Raw genomic sequence first — 22406 nt, 5'->3', positions numbered from 1 at the left:
ATTTAGTATCTACAATAATGGGATACTATCTAAAAAAACAAACAAACAGTATCTTAAAATAATCAATAAGTATCTAAAAAAATCAAATAGTATCTCAGAATTATGACTTATCTCAAAATAATAAGATATTATCTTAGTATGACTTAATATCTCAAAATAATCAAATAGTATCTCCAAATAATGATTTAGTATCTCAAAATAATGAGATGTTATCTCAGAATGACTTAGCATCTCAAAATAATTAAATAGTATCTCCAAATAATGAGAAGATTTACCTAATAATGAGAATAGGCTTCTAAATAGAACCATTTTCTTAAATAGAAAATATAATTTAAATGGCAAAATTTATGCATTTACATTTTCATGTGGATGGGAGACTACAAAACACAAAAAAAACATATAAAATGTTTTATAAATGTGATGTGAGATAAGACACAAAAAAGCAAGAGAATTGAGAATTAATTAAACTAGTGTTTATTTGTTATCAAGTACTTTTCCATTTTCAGGTTTGATTACGCTCATGTGAACACCAAATTGATACATAAAAACAATCCTGAGCCCCATTTTCTAATTGTTGATTAAAAAATAATCTTCCCAATAATCTTTGTGGTATACACCAGAAAATCACCCTTGGCTTGTGAAATGCTCATTTTTAGATCAAAAGATTTTAAGTACAAAAGCCTAAAGCTACTGTTAACATAACTGATGTTCAGTACAAGAACATAGCACCAAATAAAGTCCTGAAAGACTCTTCCACACACAAACAAAATAAAAGAAATAAATGTATTAATCTAACACAGTTTCAGCTATACAACTGTAAAGACCTGCTGCGGCTGGAGTCACGCTCCAGAGATTCTCATGATGTGGTAATAACATTATGATATATAAAAATGGACAGGTACACAACTAAATCAATGTTTTTACAGGGTTTGGATGTGCAATGTATAATGCAATGTTATTTAGTATCGCTAAAAATGCGAACAACACCAACAATGCTATCCTTGGACATTAAAAGTGGTAAAGTCAGTTGTAAAAGACCAGTAAATGCTAGTAAAATCTGTTGTGGTACACAACTAGCTGTTTTTTCTTATAAATCGTGTTAAAATGATCAAAATGTTTAACTGAAGTTCTTCAACTCGAGTGACATCAATCCCAGCTCTGAAATCTGGCTTTCGAGGTAAAAGTAACACAGCATAACTTACATAAGTGACTTTTCATACATGGTACTTGATGTAAAAAAAAAGAGTTCTCTCCAGAACTCTACAACTTTAGCAGACATCCTTACAGTCACTGCACATAAAATCCAAAAACATTTAATATGAAAATGGCAATTTATGGCAATAATATAAAATAAAACCCAGTTGTATAGTGGTAACAGTGTTGTTTGATTCAGACTCAATACTTAAAAAACAATAGAGTAAAATATATCAAAACAACACTCAATTAACAGTTTAACAGTGCTAGACAGATAATTATGGAGATTCTGTATACTGCATAAATACTAGTTATAGAGCTTCCTCATAAGAGCACCATGCATTTTTCCAGACATTGTTTTAAATGGAGAAATGCGTTTTTTGTTAGCACCTTTGTTAAGCACCTGGAATACAACAAACATGTATATCTAATGGTTACATTGAATGTAATCACTGTTAACAGTCTGCTCAGCCAATTCTACTCTTAAATCTTTCTATTCTAAAGCTTTCCTTCAGAATTACCTGGAGTAGTTTGATTAAAAGATCTACTGTCCTTTGTCTTGTAGGCACTTTCTTTAAAATCTTTACAGTGGGTCTCTCTCTGACGTCTACATCTTCTGAAAGATTTCAGTAAAAACAGTACATTTTTTCCTGATGCAATATATAGCATCAGATACTGTCAGTTACTGTGTACTGTACTGTGAGTTTTGAAACATGAATCATAAGGATTCAGCATTAAAAACAACAATTTACCATAAAAAATATATTACAGACTTAGTATTGTAAAAATAGACAATGAGGATGGTGGGTGTAAAAGTACTGTGTGCTAGGGCACATGGGCAAACATGATTATATTACAATTTTTAAAAGATGATTAGGTATATACACACTCAAGTCACAATATTATGACCACATCCTTGTCCATCTGTTTCTCTGCATACTTTTTTAAATCCTTTTTCTTGCCTCCTTTCACAGCAGTGCTGCTTGAGTTTTTAAACACCCCAGTGTCACTGCTGGAATGAGAATAGTCTAACAAGAAATATCCAGCCATTAGTGTCATATAGGCAGCTTCCTGCTTCCAGCTTTCCTTTAAAAACTCAAGCAACACTGGTGTAATTATAGTATTGAAAAAAGTTTATAAGAGCTGATAAGGTGGACAGGGAGTGTATATACAAGGAGGTGGTCATAATGCAAACCGCTTGTATAACTTTTATAGGTAAAAAAATAAAAACTGCTGAACTAAATTACCTTAAAATCCTGACAAGTCAAAAATGTCTTTGTAGCCAAATTTCATTCCTTAAATTATAAATAACTAAACAGTATTTCTACAGACGATGAATCACAGAATGTCACTGAGGTAGTGGATGGGTGTTCTACCTGGCTCTTTTCAGCGTAAAAAATAAACAATAATATTAAATCCTAGTCATAAAAGTATATAAAATAGATATACAGTAAATAAGATGTAAAAATAAAACCAAGAAAGTGTCTGTGCATTCTGAAGGGCTTGATCACACAGGACAACTGACCAAGCCACGTTAAAACACTAAAAACTTCGTAACAATAAAAAAAAAACAGCTTTAAAATTCTGTGAGATCAAAGTCTGCAGAAACACAAAAAAAACATCTAACAGGTAATTCATTTGATAGAAAAGTGGACTGTAGAGATTGTAGGTAGAACATTCGAAATTCTACATCTGCTCAACTCTTCTCCTACTGAACGTCAGTTTTGGTCCTACCACTGAATGATACACGAGGTTGACTAGGACTCGCATTCAAAATAATCCTTGAGAGGAGCGAACAGGTGCCGAATAACAGGAACGCTCCAAGAACGTCCCAGGACCTTCTGCCTCTGTCCTCGGCCCATGTTGTTCACATCTGTGTAGTGCTTCGGGAAACCAAATATGCTGCAAAAGAGATAAAAGACTATTAAAGAGGAACAGCCAGAAATGTACAGAAGCAACAGGTAGAATATTGAAGGAATCATGTGCATAATGTTTAAAATATTGCTGATTCCAAAAGTTGAAAGACAAAAATTAACATTACAGAAGCCCTGCACAATGATGCATTACCAAGTTTCACCAGATCTGTACACAGCCAATTACCAAACCCACTCATTAGGACTCCCCCTATCACTAGTCATGCCCCAACACCAGGAGAGTGAAGACTAGCACATGCCTCCTCCGATACATGTGAAGTCTGACTCCGCCCCTTTTTGAACTGCAGCTGATGCAGCATTGGCGAGTAACATCACAGCGCATTCGGAGGAAAGCGCAGCAACTCGGCCCCGCTACATCAGCTCACAGATGCCTTGTCACCTTTTGGAGTGATGTGGGGAGAGATCATCTACCCACCCAGAGAGATTAAAGCCAGTTGTGCTCTCTCAGGGCTCCAGTAGCTGATGGCTTCATTTGAAGCCACACTGGATTTAACTTAACATAAATTCCAGGCTGGAACTCATTGAGTTGTTGGTACTTCTGACAGAAAGATCATTAACAATAAAAACAACGTCCGTCCCAGCTCTGTAAAGTTACGTATTATATACTAAAATATTTCCATTTTGCAAATTTCCAAAATCTATCAATCAATTTTCTTCTCTGTCACCTGTGTAATATGAAATGTAAACGTGCCACAAGACTTTATATACAAATGTACATATTGTCAGTTTGAACCACTACTATGGTTTGTTTTGTATTATTATTTTTGTTGTTTTGTAGTTTGGTAGTGTTAAGTGGATAGGCTAATGAATAAGTGTGAATAGACTTAAAATGTCATGCAGTCCTCTCACTGTTTGACTTAGCGAAGACATCACTTTTTTGTTTTTTTCTACATATTGTGTTTAAAATTAATTTTATAGTTAATGTCATGACTAATTTAAAATTAAATTAGCAAAACATGATCAAAAATACTTCACAACATAATTTGCAGTTGTGCATGTTCCTAAGCATGTTCTTAAATGTTTGTACAGTTAAACTATTGTACTAACAGACTCTGTATCTCTCTTTTTCTGCTCATGCTCACCTCTCCAACTCTGTACACCAAAGGTAATCTTCCTTCCCATTCATGGAGACCGGCAGGGGCCCCATCTTCCCCTGCTTGATGGAGTTGGATTTAGTCGTGATGGTTCGAACCTTATTAAACTGCAGAAAGATTGGAATAAAATGTTAGCATGGTGCTAATCAGGGGAAAAGAACATGTTTAGTGTGAACATAATTCTCTATAGGTCTGACCTTAGCAGTTCTTCCAATTTCCAGGCAGTCTTGCAGATCCAGTTTATCAGTAAGTGAGGAAGCCAGTGGTCTGTTGAGATATGAATGATATCATTTCAATATGATCTTAATGTGTTTAAATGTGAATAAATAATATATTGACAAAATCGTAAAACATAATAAATCCTATTTAATTATTAGTTTACTTTATATTTTTTGTAATAATCAATTAATGACATATTTACACTATTATAGCAGTTTACTTTGTACAAACAGTTGGTAAGTCATGTATTTAGTAATAAATGTGATTGTAATTTTTAACCTGTTCATTCCAGGTAGATTGCCCCAGAAGTAGCGAGCTCTGTGAGCAGGGCTCACTTTCACAGCATCGATCAGGATCGGATTACACTATAAAAACACAAAAAGTGGAAAAACATTAGATTTAGTCTGCCAATCATAACTAAGAAAACCACTTTCCAAAAACAATTCCCCTACAAAGACAAAATTAAGATAACTTTCATGCATAATAATAAGCTCAAACCTCTAAGAAGCGACAGATGTCAGCTTTATCGTGGGCACTCATGGCTACCACATTCTCAAAAAGCCAGAAGAACGGACGGTCATCATCCTCTTTTGGCCTCATCATGGTCAGCATGCGGTAGTACTCAAAAAACAGTCGACCTGTTCCCTCTGAAAGAGATATATCAATATTAAAAGTCTTTAAGGGCTGATTTTAGACACATGGAAGCAAAGTCATCATTATTGTTTCACCATTAGTCATCTCATTTAGTCTACACTAATGCTGCGTTCCATTTGAACTGGAAGGTCAAAATTTCCTAGTTTCTAAAACAATTTTTCGACTTTTACAGTTCAATGTAAATTTTGAGTGGTTTTTTTTATTTAGTTTTAGTCTTTTTTTCCCTTTTTTTGGTCCGCCACCCGCCTGTCTTCAGAGGACTATGTAAGACTTTATTTTTATTGGTTATTCATTGGTTATTCAAGAAAGATAAAGGGAAGGAAAAAACAAAATCAAACAAAAATAGGTAAGGATAGAAAAGAAGATTAAATGTTGGTAGAGCGTGATTTAGTAATTAATGGGAAAGAAGGAAAAAAATAATAAAATAAATTAATGGAAAAAAGATAAATTCCTACAAAATACAGAGTGTTGCTTTAATATGTATTTAGTTTAAGTCTTTTGACCAAAATGTACAATAGTTTTAGTCACAATTAAGTTTTTTGGTTCTTATTAGTTTCAGTCTAGTTTTATTTGGCGAAAATGAACATTTTAGTCAAATAAAAAGTATGTATTGCGTATTTTTATTGTAATAATATTTTAGATTTGTGTTGTTATTTTGAGATTATTTACTGCTAATGTTTATTAAAATCATAGCCTTGGTGCATTTAAATTCTGTTAACATTAAAATGTTTTAAAGAAAGTGACCTGTGAAGATGGTGGGACAAATAAAGCCAAGTTTATGAAATATATACTAACTGGCTTTTATTTGGCAAAAGTGGAATACATTTCGTCGTAGTTTCCATTTTAATAATTAAGTTTTAATTAGTTCTCTTCATAGTTTTCTTTAAGGAAACGAACACTGCTACAGTCAGGAGAGCCTCACCAACCATCGAGTTAATAATCCAAGATGGCTGCCCCCACATTAACAGTGATAAAAACAGTGGTATTACACAGTTTATTAGTACTTCTATTATCTATTAGTGTCTTGTTAAATCAGTAGTACACATTGTACAGTCTGTGGACATGTTTCTATGGGGTTTGGGTACACAAAATACTGCTTACTTAATTATCAGCTGATATCGCTAAAAATGCTAAACTGGGGTAATGCTAATAATGATGACATCTTAATGTTTAACTGGAACATAGGAAACTCGGGTGTGACGTAATTACCAGCTCCGACATCCAACATCCGAGGTAAAAGGAATACAGCATTAGGCTGTGTAATCTAGGTATGGGAAACCACCTATTTACTGTATATCTCAAACTTTAGTTGTTAAGATAGAACTTTCTTACCAAAGAGGCCTTTCCTGGCTGGATTCACCATGGACAGGTCATTACAGGGACTGCCACCAATGAGGAGATCAAATGGTCCCCATTCAGCAAGCTACGTCAGACAAGAGACAGACAAACATTAGAAACGTGACGAAAAATCTCACTTTCAACATCTGTGGTGTTTTATGTTCTATTGTGAATTAAATATGCGTCTATTATAATTGTAAAGCATTGAATTCTGTTTTTATTTACATTTTACTTACATTTTACACAGCATCTCAATTTACCTTTTGTAAGTAACTCAAATGGAGTCATATACTACATAATACACTTACATGTTTTCTAGTGATGGTGCGAACATCATTAACATATTCAAGCTTTCCCTCATGCTTGATCATCCCCACTGCAATCGAGTCCTCACAGATCTCTGAAGCAATGTACCGCTCTATCTTGAAGCCGAGGTCTTTTAGAACGAGGTAGCCTAATGAAAAAAAAAAGAACAGATTATTTGATTACAGTCTTCAGATATCAATAACCAGACTTTTTATTTTAATGTGAGTAGTACAGATTCTTATATTTATAATTGTAACAAAAACATTAACAGACCTGTGGCAATTCCATCAAAGAGGGAGAGAACCTTGATTGGGCGGCGCTTATGGGCTGGAATTGATGGGTAGACTCTGTGCGGCTCCTAGATCACAAACAAAACAGCAGTTATTTTAATGCCTCAAAAAAAGTTAAACACACACTAAAGTGGGCATTTGGAAAAAAAAACATCTTATTTACACAAGTTACCCCAAATGCAGAGGACCAATCAATCAATCTATCTATTGTGGGGAATCTACAAAAGACTTGATTATGTGGTTTATGATATTGTGTGACATCTATAAAAATAAAATGTTTGAATACACCTCAGGCTTTACAATGAATGCCTGATATTATTACATGCTTGTGTGCAGGTGTACAGCACACTTTTGTCCATATCTATACAGAATACCACATAAGCAAGACTATCTGAATTTACTTAATAGCTTGATGAGGCTCGAGAAAGGGGTGTAAGAAAATGGTAATGCCCGTAAGTATCACAATATATTTTGCAGGATTGTATCAATTATCAATAACCGTGTTGATTTTTAATAGATAATAACAGTTTACATGCAGAACGTTGGGGCATACAGTGTTTACAGACAGCAGTGTTGTTCTCTGTTTTAAAATCTCTTCATTGTGATTGAATTACATTGCATAAAAAAGCACCATGTTCTGCCTAAATCACTACATTTGCTGTTGGGAGATCTTTTTTTTTTATCACCTTAAGGCAGGGGTGTCCAAACTACGGCCTGCGGGCCATTTGCGGCCCGTTTCCTTTTTTGAAGCGGCCCGCGAGGTATTTTAGAAATAGAATGAAAGTTGGCCCGCTGTTAAGCAGGTTTTTATAATGTGAGATTCAAAGTTTGAATGCTAGGTGTCAGAAACGGGCCAAAGAGTCTAAAAGCGGAGAGGCTGCGCATTTCTAGCGCAGAAAAATGGGCCAAAGAGTCTAAAAGCGGAGAGGCTGCGCATTTCTAGCGCAGAAAAACGGGCCAAAGAGTCTAAAAGTTGCCGTAATTAAGAAGTTTAATATTAAGATACATCATGAAATAAAACATCAATTTGAAAAATCTTAGTTTACACAACACTGTCAAAGATAAAGATAGTAAGTCAGGTAAAATGGTGTGTAAATGAAACAATCAGGAAAAAAGTATTATTTAAAGTGGTATATTTAATTATTTGTTTTATAACAGAGTGTGGCCCGTGACTTCAAATATATTTCTCCTTCTGGCCCCCAACAAAAAATGTTTGGACACCCCTGCCTTAAGGAAACACAGTAAGAAAATATAATACTATTAAAAAACAAAAGACAGTAAACTGTAAACTTTCTTAAGTTTTAGGCAAGTTTGTTTATAAAAGGTAGATAATGAAACTGTTTGTAATAAGGCCACTCACAAATTCGAAGGCACTGTTATTGGCGAAGAACTCCTGCACGCGAACGCTCCAGTCTGGTCGCAGTTTGAGTATGCCATATTTCTTGGGGGGCAGACAGATGTAGCAGCTCCATGGATCTACATCTTTCAGCTTATCAAACGTTTCTGGCCCAACCAGCACATTTAAACAGTCCTTACAGAAACACCTGGGAGAGAGGAAAATTTAATTCACTTACAGTTTCAGTATTCATGCAGTCTGGTTTGATGTCTGAACTGTTCTTATTTAGCTTGCAATTGGAGATGCTAGGCTAACAGTGCTAACAAACACTGGACTGGAAACTAGACAGTCAACAATCTCATCTTCATTTTTTTTACATTAGGGAAACTCTTAATGTGTTTTAATGCATTTAAATCCATTCATAATCAGATTACTGCAGTTATCAGAATATTATTAATATTATGTATTCATGTGAACTGAGAAGGAATTAAGCCTAAAAATCTGATTGATAAATCTGATAAAGAGAGATGGATTTTATCTCAGTAATTATATTTCTCAGTGCATGTAAACTCTTAACTGAGGTATTCTGGGATATTTCAGTCTGTGTATGCATGACAACAGACAGTGGTAGCAGAAATAAGTAAGCAATGTTTTAACACAGCACCCAAAAAATAGCATTCAACACAGGAGCAACACTGAACTGAAGGATTTAATAGCCAATGTATCATTTTTATATGTTTATTGGCTGGTTACAAACCAAAAATCCGATTATTTCCTGACTCATATAAACTCAAGAGTTTTCCCATTATCTGATTACCCAAGGTTATGTAAACACAATGACCAGATTAACGGAATAACTCTGCAGTAATTCTGCAATGATCGGTTAATGAAGTTCATATAAACACACTCTACACACATTTAAAGCAGATATTTAAAGAATATCTGCAAAAAAGAGAGTACAGATAATTCTAACCTGCAGCAGCTGGCATTGCCACAAAGAATGACCTCCAGCCCGGCGCAGCACACAGTGCAGTACGACTGGTATCCATCTTCATCATACCTGAACAGGGTCTCAGTAAAGTTCTCCTACACAAAACAACACACACACACACTTTTAAAACATATATACTATAACTTATTTAGGTTTATTGACATTTAAAAGTAATCTGTAAATGCATTATTATTAGGGGTGTCACGATTCTCTAAATCCTCGATTCGATTTTATTTCAGATTTTAGGGTCACGATTCAATTCGATTTTCTTTTTTTTACAGCAGAGAGGCCTATGCCAGTTTTAGATTAGTCTTTGGTCAGTCATTGGTTTGATTCATCAAATTTACAATATCTTATTTCAAAAGGTGGGCTTGATAAAAGTGTAAAAATGATACAAGTGATCTGTAATAAACCGCATTAGGCACTAATGGTCAAATTTAAATAATTTAATTAAGATATATATGTAATGCCATCTAGTGGCTTTTTTGGTAGCAGCAGTGTGCACTATTAAAACAGCAATGTGCAACATAACAAAATAAATAATAAAAAAATACAGGAACAGTCGTGTACAAAATAATAGAACAATTAGAGCCTTAACAAACTGAACTCCATCCTACTATAACAGTTAAACATGAAAAATAAGACTCGGCCCCTGAGAATGACAATTTATTTTCTTTAATAAAGATATATTATTAACTTTATCTGAGAGAAAGATGCTCCTTAAGGTACCAAAACTATTAACATATTTGAGGCTAGACAAAACAACTGTTATTGTTATATTTTCAAGTTTTTCTTTAAGGAGATGAGAATGTCCACATTCTCTGGAGAAAGGGTTGCTCTAGAGAAAGGTCGGCTACAGCGTGCTGCGCCATTTGCGTAGCACGTGTGCGTGCTTGAGTAGCTTAGAGGGAGGGCTCGTCGATCCTCTTTTTGACTTCGAGGCTCGAGACCATGACATAATTTCAATCAATTTAGATTAAATATCGAAATCGTGACACCACTAATTATTATGCTATTATATCATCAGTTGCATATACTGGACTTAAAATAATAATAATATCATAATATCACAATTATTTTTGAGATACTATATTTTTTGTCCCAATAGTTTACCTTGCATTTTAAACAAAGGCTCCCTTCGAACAGCGGATGGAAAATGGCAATGTTGGCAGTTCCACATGACAGACAGAAATCTGCAGAAAGTGCACAAAGGATATAAAATTAGAAACAAATATATGATACAAGCTGCAAAAAGACTCAAATACTGAAATACTGTTCACTCCACAATCACTCACTCACCTTCAATCTTTCTCCCTTTAGCTGTGACTTCATGAGCCATTTGTTCTAAATTGAGAAATAAAAATTACAATGATGAAATGCCATTCAGTTGTAAAGATATAGGGATTAGATGGATTTACAAACATGTTACCATTACTACCATACTGAAGGGCACTGAAATACTGCTAAGCAATAAACAAAATTTGGTATGTTAGAATGTTGCATTTAATGGTTTTGCACATACCTCTGGTGTAGTCCTGTACAGTGGTGGAGGGTCTGTTCTTGTAAACATACTTCCTCTTGGCTGGAGGCTGATAATCCGACACAGACGAGTCTGAAGACTCCTGCAATGCTTTTTGGTTGGCCGATGAATCTGTAGAGCAAAGAACAGATTCAGTTAACTAAAATATTTAGTTAATTACTTTTTATTTTATTTACTTTAAGCAGTGTAGGTATACACAGTACATTACATTGTGCCTTATTCATTAAAGTGCTTAATAGGGCTTCACAAAATATAATTTACGCATCTTCTGTGCACATCGCAGCACAGGCAATTCATATTCTTTTTGTTCTTTTTTGCAGTATGATACAAAAAACGAAAAAATCACACTGTTCTCATATTCCATTACGTATCTTCGGGATGCAGATAAAGCTCAATATGATTTATTTTACTTCATTATTAAAAGTCTATTAAAATAAAGCCTGTTTTGAAACTTTTGCTGTATTTATGCTTTACATTGCCATGAAAAATAATAGTATTTTGAATTTCATACTGTCCCATCTCTAGTCTTACCATAGGAACTAGGTGGTGTGAATCCCTCAGGGCCGGTCGGCTGAAAGCCCTCAAAAGCCCAGCTCAGCATAGCCTTCGCCTCCTCCTCTTTGTTCCCAGTGGCGCTAAACGTCTTTGAGCAACGCTCACTGGCCAACTATACACACAAAAAATATCAGCATGGTTTATTTTACACTGCAGCTGGAAATATCACTCAAAACTCAACAACAAAAACATGTAACTTGCATGACTGTCCGTTTAACCTAAAAAAAAACTCTAAAAAACTCATCCTTTTAAGCGTTCTGTCTTGTTTTTTTCTCATTGTAAAAACTTGAACCAAACCATGATATCCAAACCACGGGGTGGAATAAACCATGGACAACTTTTGGACAACTTTTTTAAATAAATAAAACTAAAACATGTTATATGTAGAGGTGTATTTCTTAAAATAAGGAACTTAAATGAATATAAAGAGATAAGAATCTAATTGATTTCTTCTAAAAAGAAGAAATGGTTGATATATAATTATTCAATGGAATGGCTCAATTGGCAAATAGATTTTTAAGATGTTTCTAGATACAGACATGCATTGTGGGCATTTTTGGTAGATTTTATATATGCATATTGATATCATCAGAATTATATAATATTTGGTGCACTTTATATTCTACTCTACCTCAAGAACTTGGTAAATGGCATCTTTGTAGGCAGGCAGGCTGGCATAGGAATTGTTGCAAAAGCACTTTGCAATGGCAGCAAAAGGCAAAAGTCTCTCTGTGTAAATCTGCAGAGAACAAAAAGATCTGAGTTAATTACACAATCAGTACAGATAAGAAAAAGAAAACTTCTCCAAAAAAATGCCTGGATTCTCACCTCAGAGTACATCCCATCTCCAAACCACTCCACACGTCTCATCAATGGGGGAGAGTTCTTGGACTTCCAGGCCACAACCAGCCCAGGCCACCAGGAGAAGCCCTTCACCTTCCCCCACACCAGCTCACCCACACCAAAACCCTTCCCATCCTATTAAAAATAAACAGTGGTTTAGGACATGGTGTAGAAACCCAAAAACTAAATCGTATTTTTCAAACTTAATAATTTGCAGCAGATTTTAAGGCACACTATCAATGATAGTCTATTTTTTGGTCTATTTTGATGAATAAGGTGTACCAGATTATAAGGTGCATTAAGTGACACTTGTAAGGATGCCTACATTGTAGTAAGCAAGGGTGTCCCATATTTCCCTTCTAATGGGAAACAAAACTGTAATTCTTAAAGAAAAACTTTCAAACGAGCGCCGGATGTTAATCTACACAGATTTCTCTCCTAAAAACTGTTTATTTGGGATAGTAAAGATCCTCTGTTTATTTACAGTAAGCTTGGATTTCCAATATTTTGTCTAAGAGCAAGTTTTCAGTGAAGTTTCTCCAGCACTAAGGCTGAGTGCAGCAGCATTAGCATTAACCGCTAACCGCAGTGCTAGAGGGAAATAACTGCCAAACGACAGCAGTAGACTAAGGAACCCTTAGATTTTCAGTAACCCAGGGCGCTATCAGCTAGTGGTTCCTCTCACGTAGCTTGTTTTAACACAGCAAACATGCAGCAAACTCCAGTCCAATATACTTGTCTCTCAACAGCGAAAGAGCTAACAATGCGGTTAGCTGCTAATACTAATGCTGCTGCACCCAGTCTTAGGGCTGGAGAAACTTCACTGAAAATTCACCCTTTAGCTGAGTTTTACTGCTCCTTAATACCTGACTGGTAGAATTCATACATAAGGTGCAATGTCTATTTGTTGAAATGTTTTAAATGCGACTTCTAGTACAAACAATAAGGTACACTGACATGCCAAAAGTCACAGAAGAGCAGCATGTGAATTGATTATTAGGTGTTAAATCAGCAACTCATCAGGCAAAAATTACATTGATATTCACTGCAGGAGGCACCACACTCATATCCCACTGGCCAGAGCAGTATTCTTTTAGTTCATTGGACATGGGCAAAAGTCATGGGATCCAACATAACAGTTCCTGTCCTGTGACATTTGGTATGTCAGTGTAAATTCCACATTTACACATCTTATTTACCAAAACCCTTCATGAAGGCATTAGGGAAGATACTTCTTACATAGCTGGCTTATCAGTTTTCAACTGGCAATTGGAAAATTAAGAACAATTATCCTAGTATTTTCTTACCTGGTACATCTGTCCTCTCTTTCCAGATCTGGGACTGGAAACCTGGAGACCTGAGACTGCATCGTTTTTCCCCTACAAGCAAAGGCATTTGACTTATGTAATAAACATAAAACAATGTAAAATTTATATAGATCACAAATAGACAAGACAAAACATATAGAACTACAAAACAAAATGCACACACAAAAACATACGAGAAGACATACACACATGATGAAGCAGCATGTTATCCCCCAATTGCTCTTTAAAGGCACAAAGAGCAGATCCTTGGCCATAATATTTCAGACCTTAAAATCTGTATATTTGCTAATCAGAAAGCTACAAACAACAAAGCAGTGCATGAGCAGAAAGCGAAAGGCAGGAACGATGGATAAGAAACTAAAGGAAGCAAAAGAGGCAGTCGTAGTGCTTAAGCAGGAAGGGCGAACACAAGACAGCAAACACAGAGGCAGAATTGCAGCCAGCCAACTGGACAGTAGCAAGACAGCATGGTCGACCTGGTCAGGTACGTACCACCTCTTCCTTCTTATCCATATTCTGTGGTTGCTCCCAGGTGCCCGAGCCAGCCTGAAAGACAGTACGTGCCTGTGGCTTCTGACGCAAACTGCTTTCCCAACCGAATATCCCCCTACCAGAGTCCTGAGGGGCAATACACAAACACACACACCCTCGCTCAGCCTACACACCCCCCATATAACCGCTCCACTGCACTGTGGCAGCAAGAGTGCCCAAGAAAAAAAATGCTGGCAAGAAAGAGAGATAGGGGTGTTAAAAGCTATTCATGGAAATTAGTGTGGATATCTTCATTCAGGAGATCATTTTGGTATTTAAATTAAAATACCAAAAATAGAGAAAAACGTATTTACCTCTGGTTTGGAAGAACTAGACCAAGCTATATCATCTTCAACAAAGACCATTTTTCCATCTTTGCCCATCTCTGCAGGAAAAGCAGTGAGATTAGATCAATAATACATCAATCAAAGTTCATTCTGTCTATAATAAACCAATGGGGAACCTAACTGATCTAATGTATCTAATGGGTAAGGGGGTGATGATTTTCAGGTTCACAATGCATGGGTTTCTTTTCATCTGAGGGGATGAGCCATCTTTCATCATCATAGTGACTGAAAGAAGGGGTGAGAGGGGTGAGGGATTAGGAGGCTAGGATACTTTGCCATGCGGAGGACAAATAGGATTTAACCCTTTAAAGCTTGAAGACTTTAAAATTGAAGTGCTTATTTGACTTCCAACATATATTTTATATTGTTCATGTTTGGTACATCCAGGTCTTTAAAATGTTCTAATAAATAGAATTGCATGTAAAATGTATTTTTAAGGTACATGATGTACATGAATTATCAGCTAGAGATTATTTCATTTTTTTGTAATTAATCATTATTTGTGTCATTTAATATATATTATTTTTAAATGAGTAATTTAATAATCAGACAGATGTCTCATCTAGTCCAATATGCATCAAATACATTACACTTGGCTTTAAAGGGTTAAATGCATTTTCTGGTAGTTACTTGCTGTCCCATAACTTAAACTGGACTTAAGTGTGCTGCTCACACCTCTCCTAGTGGTTATCTTCTGCAGTCGCACCGTGCACGGCTTCACTGAGTCTGAGAGGTCAACCATCTCTGGAAAACAGCATATTGTTTCTATCAATCCAGCTGGTTTCTTTGAGCATTGTCTTGTCTTTATCAAAGGCTTTGGCAAGTAACTACACAGAGATGCAGCTGAGCTGTTTTAGTAAAGAAAGGTTACATCTCTACACCTCCTTGTTTTTGCACCCATTAACCATTTTTCAGCTACACTGACCATATAGGAGCACTTGTAGTTCTATAATTACAGATTTTAGTCCTGTATCTGTTTCTCTGCATACTTCATGTTCTTTAATACTCAGGACTGCACAGGATAAACAACCACAGAGCAGGTATTCCTTGCACTGCAGTGTCATTGATTGGCATGGTGGTGGTGTATGAGGTGTTAGTGTGTGTTGTGTTAATATGAGTGGGTCAGACACAGCAGTGCTGCCGGAGTTTTTAAACACCTCAGTGTCACTGCATCCTGTGGGCACTGATGTAGGACTATAGGATGGCCAACATAAACTGTGCAGCAACAGATAAAGAGCTTCCCTCTCTGACTTTACTTCTCTGACTATCTACAAGATGGAGCAGCTAGAGTTAGGGAGTGTGTAATAGAGTGGAGGACAGTGAGTGTTTATACACAGTGTTTAAAAACTCCAGCAGCACTGCTGTGTCTGTTTCACTTATTCCAGCATAACACACACTAGCACCTCATACCCCACCACCATGCTAATCAGTGTCACTGCACTTTATGGTGGTTTATCCTCTGGGGTCCTGAACATGGAAGAACAGGGTGAAAGGAGGGTGACAAAGTATGTAGTTTACATTGTAGAACTACAACTACTAAAGTGTTTATATATACTTATATACTCAGTGGAGCATATTAGTTTATAATGGATGTATAGACAAGGAGGTGGTCATAATGATATACTTGATCAGTGTATGAATACATTTAGTGATTAGGTGATTACTACGAAACTAATGAACATGTTACAATGTTATTATTAGTTACAATAATAAAAAACACATATGAAGCTCATACAGTTTCTTAGGGTATTTTCATGCATTGTTGTTTGCTCTGGTCTGAATCGAATAACAAGTTTGTAAATCTGAAGCATCTCCCTTTTGGTTTGATTTGTTTTTACCCAAAGCGTGTTTCTCTGCTTATTGGTCTGGCCTCTCTGGGGCGGAGCAAGACAGTAAATACAGGAAGATGGACTAGCACATATTTTTTTGTGTAACTGAACATGGAGCAACAATAGAGATTGCATTTTTGGATTAAATTGCATCATGTTCTCACCACAAAGACACAGAGTCCGGTTTAACCGGACCAAAAAGTGCAGCTGTGAACGAGCCCTTAGGACAACAGTCTGCTCACTAAACTGCAGCATGAAACCATAAATAACCAAATTAAATGTCCAGAATACAATGTAACAAACACACTAACTTTGAAGATTCTGGTCCGGATTTTTAGGTGTGAAAATGCCTTTAGATATCTTCACTTCACATCTTATGACATCACTTATAAATCTTCCAGTTCTACTATAATTTGGTATCCTACTGTAATGTGGCAGAGCATCCTTTAATATTTAGCAATATATTAAACCACAACCAACCGGTATATTGGGTGACAGTACACCAAAACATGTGGTCTGTGTAAAACACTGTATGACAGTGTCTGCAAAATTCAAGCGTGCAAATAATGGCATTAAAATACATGTTAAAAATATCTCAAAGGTCTGTCAGAGTAAGTCTACAATAAAAAATGACTTTTTTATGTTTTTTTTAAGTAAACCAATTTACTGCATGGACTTACTTGATGTCTTCCTCCTCCTGCCGTTTATGGCAGGTGATGTCATAGTGCTGGCGAGTTCTGAAGATGAATCATCGTTGGTTGATTCCACGATTTTGGGGTTATCAGAGTCGCTGTCAGCCAAGCTCTCATCTAATCGGCTGGTATCTCCATTCTCTACTGCCTATATGTTAAAGGACGGGAAACATTGCATTTACACAAACACATTTTGTACAAATATGATTTTTTTTTTTTATGAATTTTATCCCATTTTTCATCCCAATTTGGAAGGCCATTTACCCCACCCACTCACTAGGCTCCCCCACACTAATATTGCCCCCAATACTAAAAAGTTAAAGACTAGCACATGCCTCCTCTGCTTTTTCAACTGTCGCAGATGCAGCATCACTGGGTGGCCAGGGCTATTAGAGGAAAACGCTGAGTCGAAAGCTCTGATACATCAGCTATCAGACTGCTATGCTGACCATTATCCCACTGTGGGGTGTTGAGGAGAGTGAGTGTGGCATTTACCCACCCAAAGAGAGCATGGCCAATTGTGCTCTCTCTGACTCTGGCTGCTGATGGCAAGCAGAATGATCCAGGAATCAAACCAGCATTCCTTGGATCATAGCAGCAGTGCCTTAGTCAGTTGGACCATTGGGAGCAGGAACACACATTTAAACATTTTCACAATTAAAATAGATCTAGTAAGTCTAGCTTATCAGCAATTACTTTTCCTCAAATTTCAAATTACACTTCATCACACCTGAGCAAAGACTTTCTCCGCTTCAAGAGGTGGACAGGGCAAAGCCAAAAGGCTAAGGATGAGTCTCTTGAAGGCAGAGTCTTGCCCAATGGTCTTCAGGACACAGCTCCAGTGTTGCTCTAAGGAACGGTTAGGTACATCAGCTGGGGTGCCTTCACTGTGTCCATTCGTTTCTTTCACTTCACTATCTCCTTCTTCAATCAGCTGGTATTCCAGGAACTCATCCCTGAGTTGTGCAGAAGCCTCTGCTGTAGCAGCAAGGCCGAACTGGGCACCGAGGTCTGTGACAGCCTTGCCTGTGACCTTTAGCCTGCCATCTGGGCTAAGAAGTTGAGACATACTCCTCAGGATGCCATCACTCAAGGGAAGTCCCTCAGCTACGCAAGCTGTAAGCGCTTTATAGAATTCCAAACATTCATCCTGAAAGGCCTTAAGAGAGTCCGCCAGTTCTGCTTCTTTTTCAGAGAGAAAGTCCTCCACTGCCGCCCCACCAAAGTTGACCTCAGTGCTAGGAAGGTATAACTTGGTGTTTTCGAGAACAGCCGGATCTCGTTCCTTCAAAAAACGTACAACAGCCTGAGGATGAAGAAAACTGGAGGCATAAGAGCGCAGCAGACCACTAGCTTCCCGTAGGATTTGTACAAGGTCTGCACGAGCTGAACCCTCACGGCGTTCCAGGCGATCGTTAAAGGCATTAAGTGGTCCAAGGCCATGGTCCAGGAACATGAATGTGAGCCTGAGTTTTGGGTTTTGAAGTTGAGAGCAGATGTGTTTGGCTTTGTCGTCATTCTCGCTGCAAGAACTGAAATATGTGATCAAGTCCGTCCACATTTCGAGCACCCTGTGGACGAGACCGCAGAAAGACTTGCAGTTGCTGGAGAGGGGTGGGGCTGAGCTGTTGAAGCTGCTGAAACCCGCAAAAAGTTCCTTGAGATTGTTGTTTTTTGTAGAACAAGTGGAGTAGTGCTCATGAATGTTGTTAACCAGTTCTTGAACCTCTTTGGAGAGGGCCGTTACACCAGTGTGGCAGGCTGAGTTGGCCAAGTCATAAAGACCACCCAGCGCCACCACTTTGGGACAGAGTTCCTTTAGCTTTGCGCCAACCTTCGCAGATATCTCATCCTGGTCATCAACGTAAAAAGCTGCCATGTTGCTGGTAGGTACCTCAAATCTTTCCAGGGTACCTACCAAAGATGTGATCATGTCATCAACAGAGTCTACAAACTTAAAAACATCTAGGATTCGTATGCGATGCTTTGCAGCCTTTTCATCAAAGAAACCTAAAAGTACAACACAGGCAAGATTCTCTTCCTCACTCTCCTCGCCTAACGCTACTTTTCCGTAAAAGTAGACACAGTACGGATTCTGCTTGGCAGCAGCAGAAATGTCTTTTGGGTACTGTAATCCAAGAACATGTCTGGCAGTTTGCTGGGAGACCTTGTTAGCGCCCGTTGGTAGACAGTGGGTTTGAATGAAGCGCAGCATGAGTTCACTACAGCTGAAAGCCTTATCTGACAGTTCCTTTTTTTCAGCAATCCTGTGCTTCCTGGACTGCTGGTGACATTTCAAGTCAAGTGATCCTGAGTGAAGCACATAAATGTTCATATCACAGAGTGTGCAGTGTGCATAGGTGTCCCCCTGAGTGCTGGGCTTGACCCATTTGAAGGTTTCTTGCCACTTGGGGTCATAAGTATAGCTCTTTTTGTCCTGCTCCAGATCCGTGTCAGAGTCTTCTTTTCCTTTTCCTGAGAGAAAAAACACACAATTAATTAATAACACATGACTTTCTTTAAAAGAATTCTAGTTTCTTACCAATTACTTTAATAAAGTTAAATAAGTTATGTTCACATTGAATTAAATTCAAATTGAGCATGACCATGTTTACCAATCCAAATGTGGAATAAATAAAATAATATAATCTATAATAAACACAGTCTTACCAGGGGTATTGATGCTTCTCCTGTCTTTTGAGCTCTTGGGAGTATTAAAAGTTGGTTTAGCAGGTGCAATCGTTTGACCCCTGCGTGCCTCTGCTGGGTTATAAACCTGGCCACTCAGGTTAGCTTGAAAAAATTTCTTAAACCACTTTAGAAGGGTAAAATTAGCTCTGAATTTCCCCTTGATGAGCTCTTCCACGTCAATAGTCTGTAAGAAGAAGCCGTTCATTAGAAACACAGTGAAACCTGACATAATCTCAGAAGAAATGAAAAATACAATGTCATGCCACTTATATAATTATAATAAGTTATGTATTGCTGTCACATGACTTGTCAGGCATGGCAGCGTACCTCATCAACTAGCAAAGAGAAACAATTTACGGTAAAAAAAAGTCTCACTTTTGTGACGTCCATTTTCTTGAAGCCTGCTTGCAGAATAGTGTAGTTCTGGCGAAAATCTGCCTCGTTTTGGGACTGGAAATTTACTTCGCTCATGTTGATGGATCCTGGGAAGAGCCAGTCCATCAACTGGCAAAAGCATGCACCTGCAGAGAAACATGAAACATCAAGCTTGTTTACAAATCATTGTATATTGTATATATTGTATTGTATAACGTATCTAAATATATAGATTAAGTGTACTATTAAGCAAACATTAAGCACTGATTGACTAGTAAGAGGGATGAGTTTTCCATACCTGAACATATCTGGTCCACCTGCGTGAACTCAGTTTCCAGTATGTCATTGAGCCAGATAAGAACCTCATACCGGTTCCACTTGTCATCTGGGCCCAGATCGACATTTGTTGCCATTTTCTGCAAAAAGCAAATTCAACACAGTTAGCCTTGTCAAATGATGATTAGTAGCTTAACACTGAAAAAAAAAAAAAAAAAAAATATATATATATATATATATATATATATATATATATATATATATATATATATATATATATATATATATATTTATAACCAGACAGTAACAGATAACAGTCTGTGTAACTACACACATATAATACATACAGCACCTTAGGATTAACAGTGAATTGCACTGCACGCTTTTTGCATGTACTTTTCTGGAACATTCTCCCATTTTGGGAGAATACAGTCTTATCTTATTATAAAACATAGAGTTTGATAGCTTATCACCACTAACCAAATTAGAATGATGTACTGAGTAACGATTTTTTTGCCCCAGAAATGTATGATTGTGAGGTGCAGAAATTAAGAATTAGAAAAAAAAACTAAAATGAAAAAAATATATATATATATATATATATATATATATATATATATTTTTTTTTTTTTTTTTTTTTTTTACACCACTCTTTATATTTTGAATTTAGAAACAAACAATTAAACTAAACTGGAAAATTTTACCCTGATCGTGATTCCGTCTAAAAATTCGCAAGGTGTTTCTATGCTTTGCATCAAAAATATAAACGTTTGCTAAAAAACTGAACGAAGCACGTGAAACTACAAATTTGGAGGAAAAAAAGAAAAAAGCGCTTCCTTCTTTTCCTCCGTCAGTTCCGAGCGTCGTGGAGCTTTCTCCTCCCCTCTCCATTTTTCCCGCGAACAATCCACGTTTTGATATGAAAGTTTCACTTAACAAACACACCCAGATTAGCCTTTCTTCTATTTTTTACCGCAGCCTGCAGATCAGACCGGCGACTGTGAAAATAACGCTACTTTATAACTGACCACCCTGAGCCACCGGACAAACAGCAAAACAACCCAACACACACACACCGGCTCTCTGCAAATACATGCCACCTCAAACCCGGTTAAAGTACTGCAACGTGCATTTGTCAACTAGTGCCCTGAAGTTATACTAAAAGAGCCTTTTCTCACTTTGTTTTTTAATTTAATTTATAACAGATTAATGCAGACAGAGCTTTAGCGACCACCTATAAGTGCGCTTTGTTTCGGTCTGTTGTTAAACCACTAAGCTCGAGCTATTACTCCCACTGCCATCTTTACAGCCCTCTCAGAAACGTGTTATTAACACACTTCAATAAAGAAAAATACACATTGCAGTTTAAAACGCATTGTTTTGACTTAGCCTGGACTTTTCTGTTTACACTGTGTCAGAACCGGCGGATGTCTTTGTGTCAAAAGTGTCTTCTTTCGTGCTCTTTGTGTCTTTCGTGGTGGTCGCAAAAACACAGCCCTGATTCGAGCTCTGACCACAGTAAACGCTTACAGATCCACAGAAACCATAGAATAAAATGCTACATGCATGCTCTCTCAGTATCATAAACATAAATAACACAATATCGGTTGCACAAAGTAAAAAAAAGCAAGTATCCATTTAAACCCGAATCAGACTTACCTTCTTTATCTTGTTCCTGCAGGCCACTGCTCTCTCTTTCTAGTCTATGGAGCAACCTTCGATGCATCACTCCACCCCCACCTCCTCCACCCACCCCCTACAATTTATCCATTTTGCACAATCCGATTGGTCTTCAAACCCGAAGAGGGGTGTCCCATCCCATTTGAGGAACGGCATTGGTGGAGAAACTCAATAGGGGCGGTCCTAACGCGTGCTAACTAACCTAGACTAGAACTAGTTAGTTACCCGACCACGTTCCCGTGAGGTTTTAGTTAATGTATAAGCGTTTAGTTAATGTTTACTTTGTAGCCCAGCAGCGGGCACGTGCGAGCAAATGCACTATTGCAGCAGTATGGAAGCTCATTCCCGCCACCCAAAAAAAAA

The 22406-nt window shown here is 37.2% G+C and overlaps 1 protein-coding gene across 4 annotated transcripts; it reads right to left on the bottom strand.

The window, feature by feature from the left end:
- Positions 1 to 451: 451 nt before the first annotated feature.
- dnmt3ba (DNA (cytosine-5-)-methyltransferase 3 beta, duplicate a) lies at positions 452 to 22104 on the bottom strand. Of its 4 annotated transcripts, XM_015600936.3 has the most exons (26): positions 22023 to 22104; positions 20386 to 20503; positions 20088 to 20233; positions 19692 to 19896; positions 17752 to 19496; positions 17010 to 17169; positions 15176 to 15244; positions 14468 to 14538; positions 14115 to 14240; positions 13602 to 13673; positions 12280 to 12429; positions 12083 to 12190; positions 11428 to 11563; positions 10879 to 11007; positions 10656 to 10700; positions 10470 to 10549; positions 9339 to 9451; positions 8390 to 8573; positions 7013 to 7097; positions 6742 to 6887; positions 6428 to 6518; positions 4940 to 5088; positions 4721 to 4806; positions 4420 to 4489; positions 4211 to 4329; positions 452 to 3096 (listed from the first exon to the last, which is right to left on the bottom strand). In XM_015600936.3, exons 2-26 carry the CDS (start codon positions 20498 to 20500, stop codon positions 2952 to 2954), a joined length of 4545 nt encoding a protein of 1514 aa, XP_015456422.3. In that variant the 5' UTR covers positions 20501 to 20503; positions 22023 to 22104; the 3' UTR covers positions 452 to 2951. The 4 variants fall into 4 exon arrangements, with proteins under 4 accessions (XP_015456422.3, XP_015456424.3, XP_015456423.3 ...); XM_015600938.3 differs by lacking the exon at positions 14115 to 14240; XM_015600937.3 differs by lacking the exon at positions 15176 to 15244.
- Positions 22105 to 22406: the final 302 nt, after the last annotated feature.

The sequence above is a fragment of the Astyanax mexicanus genome, chromosome 12 (genome assembly GCF_023375975.1).
Source record: "Astyanax mexicanus isolate ESR-SI-001 chromosome 12, AstMex3_surface, whole genome shotgun sequence".
NCBI classification, from domain to species: Eukaryota; Metazoa; Chordata; class Actinopteri; order Characiformes; family Acestrorhamphidae; genus Astyanax; species Astyanax mexicanus.
The sequence above is the reverse complement of the archived record's forward strand: the minus strand, read 5'-3'. Positions and strand labels throughout refer to the sequence as shown.